General features: G+C 50.4%; 1 protein-coding gene across 1 annotated transcript; it reads left to right on the top strand.

Moving 5' to 3' along the window:
• Positions 1 to 6,907: 6,907 nt before the first annotated feature.
• Positions 6,908 to 9,075, top strand: LOC100216719 (uncharacterized). Its single transcript, NM_001143124.1, has 3 exons — positions 6,908 to 8,353; positions 8,449 to 8,574; positions 8,716 to 9,075. The coding sequence occupies exons 1-3, from the start codon at positions 7,503 to 7,505 to the stop codon at positions 8,861 to 8,863; spliced, it is 1,125 nt and encodes a 374-aa protein (NP_001136596.1). The 5' UTR covers positions 6,908 to 7,502; the 3' UTR covers positions 8,864 to 9,075.
• The last annotated feature ends 383 nt before the right edge of the window (positions 9,076 to 9,458 follow it).

Below are 9,458 nucleotides of genomic sequence, written 5' to 3'. Positions count from 1 at the left end.
AATATAAATTATTTGCGTAAAACATTTTAGATAAATTGAATTATCAATTAGTCAACGGTTAATAACAACTAATTACTATGTATAAACGATTATAGCGAAATGATTAACTAATGTCTCGGATCGCGCGCGCGACATACGCGAAACAACGCGAATGGACGGTGACGCACATGGATCGCACACGCGAATGACAATAACGGACACGTGTGAACGGCGCGAACGCGTGCACGGTGCAGGGGGGTAGACGGGGGTAGAAGGGGGTCGTCTACACGTAGACGAACGTCGTCGAAACCCCTACGACGCGCTGCGAGGGCGCAGAAACGTGTCATACAAAGGCGCAGGGGCTGTGTGGGGTGCTGCACAAACCGCGCGGAGCGCGCGTAGGACTGCGCTGGCCACATGACACGAACAATAGCGGGGCGAGGGACGGCGATGAAGCTTCTCTTCGTGGCACGGGCACGCGAACGTCGACGGCGAGGCTTGGCTGGGGGAGGCCTTGTTGGCGGCTTATCGAAGTCGAGGATGGACACAACGTGTAGGGGCGAGCCGTGGCCACGGCCAGCAGCGACATGGTCGGGGAACACGGCTAGGGCCACGGTCTGACTGTGCAACAAGAAGGGAGAGGGGAGGAGGGTAGACGGAGTTCATCTCGGCGGACAAGTCGAGCAGAGCAACGCGGGCAGCAGGACGCACGGCGCACGGGGCGGGGCGGTTCGGCTGTTCCTGGCTGGACGCCATGGCCACAGCTCGGTAGAGCGCGCGCGCAGCAAGGGGCATCGCCCTGCCTTGCCGCGACTTGGGCGTCCGCCTGGAGGTGCTAGGGTCAGCCGCGTCGAGGTCGCGCGCACCCTCGCTGCTACCGAGGCTGCAGGACGGTGGGGCACGACGACAATGGCGCGACACGGCGAGGGCAAGAACACCACAACGGCGGGGCCCTATGCGCGGCGACTGCCCGACGGCAACCACGAGGGCGCGACGAACAGCGACGGCACAGAGGCGAGGGCGAGGCGTGGAGCACAGCGTGCGGAGCTCTCGGCCACGGCCTTGCTGGGCGGTTTTGAGTGGAGCGCGGTGTGGGAGATCGTGGTCGTGGGCAGTTGGGGAAGATGAATAGTACACCGTGGACCGAGTTGGGCAGGTGGGCCCCCTATAGCCAGCGGTGGCGGCAGCCCTAGGGCACACACACGCCGGGGCTTGGGCAAGCGCGCGACTGCGCGCAGTCACGCGCAGGGCGCGGCGACGCGTGCCTGGCACGTGGGCCCTAGGCTGCGACGGCTGGGCGAGCGGAGGGGCGCTGGCTAGGTGGGAGCGCGTGTAGGCGGCTAGGGTTTGTGGCGCTGGGCCAGCACGGTTTGCTAGGCTACGCAGCGACTGCGGGATGGGCCGGGGATGCGGGGCAGGCCGCGCGCGCAGGCTGCCAGGGGAGGGTGTGGCTGCTGGCGCTGCTGGGTCGAGCGAGATGGACCGCCAGGTCGAGCAGGCCGGCAAAGTGGGCCGCGGGCGAGGCTGTGGTGCGCTGGGTCGGGAAGCAGGCCGGGCACGGGGGTGGCCAGGTGGGCCGCTGGCGCCGAGTGTGAGATGGGATGTGGGAGGGAGAAGGAGGGGGATGGGTTGGGCCGGCTAAGGCCTAAGGAGGGGGGAATGGATGACTGAGGGAGGTTTTCCTTTTATTTATTTTTCCTTCCTTTCGTTCTTTTTTGAAAACATGATTTAGTTTTGAATTCAAATTCAAACATGCTTCCTATGTTTGAATAAATGCACCATCACAAAGGAAAAACATGCCTCGACATGCTATGCAACAATCAAGGACCCCCTTTCTAGGGTTTTATTTCACTAGGCCTAAACATATATAAAACAAATTAACTCTTCGCTATTTAGGAAAAAGAAAAGAAAAGCAAGGAAAAGAGAGGGTAACACATGAATTTGGTGGATATTAGAAAAGAAATTTTATACCCCCAAATTCTGGGTGTTACATTCGTCCTCCGAAGTATTATCTCCTCTTGGATATAATAATCTTCAGACGAAAGTCATGAAGGAATGCCTTCATATATGATTCATGAGAATAAGAATACATAAAGATAATGAATGTAATATATTGGCTCTTACATATATATATTTCACAATATGCACATGAACAATAACAAAATTTAAATTATATTGATACCTTCGGCTTGTTCGAAGGTGTAGATGCGAGAGCGATTACAATTCAGCATGAACAGTACGAGGGTATTGTTCACCTATTTATAGGCATGGGACACAGTCCAGGTAAAAGTACATTTATGACCTTAACACTTATTCATAATCGTAACATAAATCACTAGGGACTAGCTAGTCTTTTCCTCTTCGGCTTGGCTCCATGTTTGATCATCGGCATCGTTTTAAGCCAAAGCTGTCGTCCTTTGATGGTAGCTTCGGTATTCACCAACGTTGCTTCCAGACAGTATCTTCGTCTTGAGGATCTTCGACAGAAAGAGAGTCCTCAAAATCACTTTGCCAATGATGTCTTAATCTTAAGGACCATCGACGGAGAAGAAGACCTCCAACAGGTAGCAACCTTTTTATCATTTTCTTCTTCACTTGAAGAAGACCCACTTGAGGATTCAATGTCGGTGAGCCAGTCACCAACAATATATGCTTTTCATTTTTCTTTTTATGAATCTCTTATGCTTGCCTTCCTTCCTCTTGAAGAATTTCTTTTCCTTCTTCTCATCATCATTGTCATCATCTTTCTTACACTTGAACTTGTTTTTCTTGGGATTATTGCATTGGTGAGCAAGATGCCCGAGTTCTCCACAATTATAGCAATCCATCTCAGAGATGGGCTTTCTTTTGCTAGAGAAAAACTTCTTCTTTCTTGAATTAAACTTGATACCTTCTCGGTTGAGTTTCTTCAGCATTTTGGTGGTCTTTCTCACCATCAAGGCAATGTTTGCATCAAGATCATCATCACTTGAGGATTCTTCCTCAACTTGCATTTTGGATTCCCTTTCTTTTCTTGGCTAGCTTTGAGAGCCAAATCTTTTCTCTTGGAAGAAGACCCGTCCTTGTCATTTATGTGGATGTACATTTCATGAGCATTGATCTTTCCCAATATTTGAGTTGGAGTAGTAATAGAAAGATCCATTTGATGTAGCACAATGACAATGTGTCCATATTTGTCAATTGGGAGGACACTGAGAATTTCCCTCACAACATCCGGTTGTGAAATTTGGGTGAGCCCCAAGCCATTGACTTCCTCTACAAGAATGTTAAGTCGTGAGTACATATCATTAGCATTCTCATTTGCAAGCATTTCAAAAGAATTTAATTTTTTTTCATTGCAATATGATCTCTCCTCACGCTCACTTTTAGTTCCTTCATGTAGAGAACAAATATCCAACCACAAATCATGAACATTTCTATGATTTCTTACTCTATTAAAAACATCTTTGCAAAGGCCCCTAAAGAGAGTGTTTTTGGCCTTAGCATTCCATTTTTCATAATTATACTCATCACCTACAAGATTTGTGGGATCTCTAGGTTCGAGGAACCTTTGAGTGGCGGCTTTATAGACATCAATGTATATATCCTCTAAGTAAGCTTCTATACGAATTTTCTAATAAGGAAAATCATCACCATCAAAAACGAGAGGAGATCCATCCCCATCGGACATTGCTACTCTAGCGGTTAAGCTAAACTAGGAGCAACTAGGCTCTGATACCAATTAAAAGGATCACGATGCCCAAGAGGGGGGTGAATTGGGCTTTTCTAAAAATTCCACAAATATTAAACCCTAATCAAGAGCCCAACTTCACCCAACTACTAGCAATAAATAAATACTACTAGAAAACAACAACCCTAAGTCATTACTTCAAATACTTGCTGAGCAGTTGAACAAAGTGAAATGCTTAAATTAAATACGGAATGTAAAGCAAGGGTAAGAAGGCTCCTCCAATTTTTTGCTGAGGTATCGAAGAGTCAGCACTCTTCTCTAGTCCTCGTTGGAGCACCCACACAAGGGTATCGCTCCCCCTTGGTCCTCGCAAGAACCGAGTGCTCACTATGAGGTGATCCTTTGCCACTCCGAAGCGGTGGATCCCTCATGATCGTGTACAAACTTGAGCTAGGTCACCAACAAATCCTTCGGGGTGATCACCACGCTCCAATCGCCACCAAGCCGTCTAGGTGATGCCGATCACCAAGAGTAACAAGCCATAGACTTTCACTTGACCAAGAGAAGCCTAATGCATGTGGTGTGTGCTCTAGGTGGCTCTCACTTGCACTAATGAAGTCCTAACACGGTATTATGATTTTCTAAACACCTCACTAGGCATTGTGGTGCTTGCAATGCTCTAGCAATGAATGAACTTGAATGTGGGCAGCAAGACACTCAATGAGGTAGGTGGAGGGGGTATAAATCGCCCCAACCACCAAACTAGCCATTGCTGAAGTTCACTGCGCATGGGCGCACCGGACAGTCCAGTGCACCACCGGTGCACCAATGGTGCGCCAATGGTCGGCTCTAAAGGGTAGTTCTGACAGCTAGCCGTTGGACTAACAGTGAACAATGACTGTCCGGTGTGACCGCTAAAATTTAACTTCGTGAACTCGTTGCTCTCGGGTTTCTCGGGGCCAGAGGCGCTGCCCTCGGGGCTGGCTGACCCCACTATCAAAGGGTGCACCGGACAGTCCGTGTCCCTAAGACAACAAACCCAAGTTCCATTCCTTAGGTTTTTCTAAATTGTTTTCGTTCTAACTTGTGAGTGTGTTATAGAGTGACATCTAGCACTAGATGTGAGTGTGAATATGCACCAACACTTCACTAGAAATCTCTTGGTCAAACTACTCATCCACAACCTATCTTTATAGACCTAATTCTATACCAAGTGTCTGCAACTCCTTCGACACTCGGAATATGAAGACCTTCATCTTTTGATTCGCCTTTTTTCAGTTGTCGCTTCAAGTTCTCATCTTAGGGATTGTTTTCACCGTTGCAACACAACTTCCTGTAATGCGACCTAACTTACCATTTGCTCTGCAAAACACACGTTAGTCACATATAATCTTATGTTGTCATTAATCACCAAAACCAACTAGGGGCCTAGATGCTTTCAATATTGATGGATTCTGGTATTTCCTCTTGGATGGAGTACTATTTGGGTTAATAACTTGAAATTATTGCTAAAACTTGGCTCACTACTAGCAATAAATACCTGACCAACTAAATTCAACTGCTTTAAGCTTCACCCCACATAGAGCTACTCCACTTTAGCCAAACGGGACATTTGCTAAGTACGTTGATGTGTACTCACCCTTGCTTAAAACACTAAGCACCAGGTCGTCCCATTGCAACCAGTGCTCAGGGGAAGATGAAGGCAATATGGAGGACATTCAGGACTTCAACGAGTTCTATATTAGATTAGCGGCAAAACCCCAGTCAGCTGCCTGTGAAGGCCTTATCTACAACGTTTCGTTCAGCACTTTGATTATAGTTTAAGATTAATGACTTTGTGGATGTTTTGGACATCGTGATGTAATAAAGTACTTATTTTCGCTATATTTTGAGCATTGTGTGATGTTGTCCAATATGTAATCGCTATGTACGTGAATTTCTGATCCTGATATGTACATGGTTCGCATTCGGTTTGCCTTCTAAAACCGGATGTGACACGCCCTAACTCCAAGGTGGCTCCACGTCCACTGGTCGCACCGTGAAGTGCTACCTGAGCAGCTGAGCTCGTGGGTTGCTAGTCAGTTTGACTAGACTCTTCATCAGTTGTTATCTAGGAAAAAACTTCACCCTATAATTCTAAGGGTATACCTAGGGATGGTAATGAGGATGGCTCCTATCCCCATCCCTGTGAGAGAAAAAAAAATACCATCTCCGTCCTACAAACGCTTACGAGAGAGCTCGTTCCTATCGGGGAATTTAGCCCCATTAGAAAGTACATTATATAGAGGTAAGTTTGCTATTTTATAATAGGATATGTATTAAGTTTTTAGTATAAATTTAACAAGTCAATGTACTAATTTAGATCAAGAAAAGTTCACGCAAAAAAATTTCTCGTTTCGATCCCGTGGGAACTAAACTATCCCTACACCCATCTTCTTTCTCCATGGGGATCAAGAACCGGGTCCCCATTACCACCTCTAGGTGTGCCTTTTTTTAGTTCCGTGCGTGCGGTCCTTACCCTCCTTCTAGGTCTTGTTCCAAACCTCTAAAACTAATAGTTATCAGTTAAAATTAGTTGAAAGATTTAAAACAGGTCAGCTAATAGACCAACTAATTGTTACTTATACCTTTCAAATAGATATTGGTTGTTAGCTGTCCTAAGGCTATCTCTAGTAGATTACTCAGCCTATACACATATTCAAACTCCACTCCGTGAACAATATAGTCTATAGTGCAAAACATTGTTTTAGGTGACTATATGAGTGAACTGATATTCACGGTCTAACCTAGCTAAGAACTTAGGGGGTGTTTGGTTTGTAGGGACTAATTTTTAGTCCCTACATTTTATTCCACTTTAGTTACAAAATTATCAAATATAGAAACTAAAACTTTATTTTAGTTTCTATATTTGTCAATTTATATACTAAAATGGAATAAAATGAAAAGACTAAATATTAGTCCCTAGAAACCAAACACCCCCTTATTAGCTGACACTGATGCACACGGTCTAACCTAGTTAAGAACTTATTAGCTGACTAATAAAATCTTAATCTGATCTATAAATAGACATATATGACTGTACTCTACTCCATAATTAAAAGGCACATGTACTAATATTTTAATGATTGCATATGAGAGCATAGTCACCGTTTCATAGTATTCTTTTCGAGGTGTCCCCACCTGACCGCTGTCTTTGACATTGTTGACTCCGAGTCCCAACAGAAAGCGACGTTTTCCCAGAAACACCCTTGCCCATCCGGCAAATTAGCCCCTCTTCCGCGCGCTCCCCCATTCGGCCATTCCTTCCCCCCGCTCTCTTCCTCCTCCCTCCTCGATCCCCTCCACGCCAGCCCTGCCGCGACCACGGACGGGCCCGTGCCGCCGCTTCCGCCGGCCGTACTCCCCCGCGCGTGCCTGTGGGTCTGGAGCGGGCGGATTTGCACGGCGCGTTCTTGGGCCGCCGCCTTGCGCTGCGCCGTGCTGTCTCCTCCTCCAGTCCTGTGCAGGTGCGCAACAATCCGGTCCCGTGAGCCGAGGATTTGAATAACCCGCCACTCCTGAACCCCCGACGGGCCGTTTCTTCCGTCCTTCCTTGGCGGCTGCGAGTCCCTGCGCAGTTTGCTTCCGAGCCTTTCGAGATTCCGCGGAGATCTGCTCAGTTCGTGCCGCTCTTGTCTGGTTCTGATGCGCGGACGGCTGCTGCCTGTGAGGCGTTGCGAGGAGCTGAGGCCCGTCTGAGGTGGGAGAGGAAAGGAGCTCGTGGCTCGACGGAAAAACAGTCCTTTCGTTCGTTGCCCACGCCTGCGGGCCGCGGCCTGTTTCTCTCCATTCCAGGCTTCTTCCAGTTCCAGCCATGGAGGAGGTGGAGGTGGCCAACCGGGCCGCGGTGGAGAGCTGCCACCGTGTGCTGGCCCTGCTCTCGCAGCAGCGGGACCCGGCCCTGCTCAAGAGTGTAGCGTCAGAGACGGCCGAAGCCTGCGCCAAGTTCAGGAAGGTAGCCGCCCTCCTCGGCAGCGGTGTCGGCCACGCTAGAGGCAGGTTCTCCAGACGAGTCCGGCCTCTGGGGCTCGTTGGCCACAAGAGCCCCGTGGGGAGCGGCGGCAACAACCCGGTGGAGATGCTGCCCAGCGCCGCCGCCGTTACGTCCCCGTCTCCGTCAACCAGCTACCCGCCGCAAATGCGCGCTCGGCTGAACGGCGTGCCAGACCCACGAGGGCTGGACATGGCCTGCTCCAGCAGCAGCAAGAGCGGCGGCGTTGGCGGAGGCGGCGCTCATCCATTCGGCGGAGCGCCGAAGCTGGTGCAGCCGCTGTCCGTGCAGTTCCAGATCGGGAACGTCGCGCACAGGTACCCGTTCCACCAGCAGCCGCCGTCGCGGCAGAAGCTGCAGGCCGCCGAGATGTTCAGGAGGAGCAGCAGCGGGACGATCAGCCTCAAGTTCGATAGCCCAATCCCTAGCGGTGGCGGTGGCGCCGCTGGCACCGTGTCGTTCGTGTCGTCCTTGAGCATGGACGGGAGCGTGGGCGTGGCAAGCTTGGACGGGAAGCGGCCGTTCCATCTGGTCGGCACCCCGGTGGCGGCGAGCGACACGGCGGCAGACGCCCACCGCGCGCCCAAACGCCGGTGCACGTGTAGAGGAGGCGAGGAGGATGGGAGAGGCAACAAGTGCGGCACCTCCGGCAGGTGCCATTGCTCAAAGAGAAGGTACGTTGCGCGTCCCTCCTATCGCTAGCTATTCCTATTCCTATGCTTGTTGCTACGTCTTGTTTGGGTGATCACGCTGCTCTGCTGGACAACAGGAAGCTGCGGATCAAGAGGTCGATCAAAGTGCCAGCCATCAGCAACAAGGTCGCCGACATACCTCCCGACGAGTACTCGTGGCGCAAGTACGGGCAGAAGCCGATCAAGGGCTCCCCGCACCCGAGGTACGTACGGTATGAGCTTGAACAAGAAATGTTCAGCTGACATGAAAAATGTAGCTACACTACACCATGAAGGCAAGCAAGCGCATGGGGGCTGACATGATATCCTGGTGTTGTTCTCTTTTTGGCTTCGATCCGATGCAGGGGCTACTACAAGTGCAGCAGCGTCAGGGGCTGCCCGGCGAGGAAGCACGTCGAGCGGTGCGTGGACGACCCAGCGATGCTGATCGTGACGTACGAAGGCGAGCACGGCCACACCCAGCTGCCGGCGCAGCCTTCCACCCAGACGTAGAGGACTCAGCCAGCAGGCCCCCAACGAAGCAGAAAGAAGCGCCGCCCGCCCGGGGCCATCCAGTGCCTTCGATTCCGGCCCCAACGCAGCGGCGACGGATGAGCTTGGAAGCCGTTTGGGCGAGCTGCTCGGGGGCCCTCCTGAGCTAGCTAGTACTACACAACACTGTTGAATAATTAGACAAATTCCAAATTAAATTCCGAATATAAATCATGACCAAATCAGAAGAACTGAAATAAAAGCCAAATCAGATGATGCGTACTGATTAGACTTACTGATTGTTGGCGCGCGCCAGGATCAGATGGGTTGACGAGGTCAGCAGATCACGAGCAGTCGCGTGAAGACGCTTCCCAAAAACCTTATTCGCCCTCTCCCGGTGCAGGATCTAGAAGACGAAGGGTTCCGGAGACCTGCTCTCCTGATCGCAGATGCACCTCTGCGGTCGGGACGAAGGGAACTAAAAGGCGGCTCAGCTATGAAGAGAGGCGAAAGCGAACTGGGATCTGGGATGATTTGGAGGCTGGCTGCCGGGCTCCTTTTATAGGGCCGAGTCCGCGACCCCAGTGCTTATCCGCCCACGAAAATCTCGCAATCA

Source organism: Zea mays, chromosome 1, assembly GCF_902167145.1.
Source record: "Zea mays cultivar B73 chromosome 1, Zm-B73-REFERENCE-NAM-5.0, whole genome shotgun sequence".
In the NCBI taxonomy this organism is placed as follows: Eukaryota; Viridiplantae; Streptophyta; class Magnoliopsida; order Poales; family Poaceae; genus Zea; species Zea mays.
Note: the sequence above shows the minus strand (reverse complement) of the source record. Positions and strands in the feature narration are given on the sequence as shown.

Coding starts and splice junctions, on each gene's coding strand:
- LOC100216719 (NM_001143124.1), top strand. CDS start 7,503: ATGGAGGAGGTGGAGGTGGCCAACCGGGCCGCGGTGGAGAGCTGCCAC. Junction 8,354..8,448: donor TGCCATTGCTCAAAGAGAAG/GTACGTTGCGCG, acceptor GCTGGACAACAG/GAAGCTGCGGATCAAGAGGT. Junction 8,575..8,715: donor AAGGGCTCCCCGCACCCGAG/GTACGTACGGTA, acceptor GATCCGATGCAG/GGGCTACTACAAGTGCAGCA.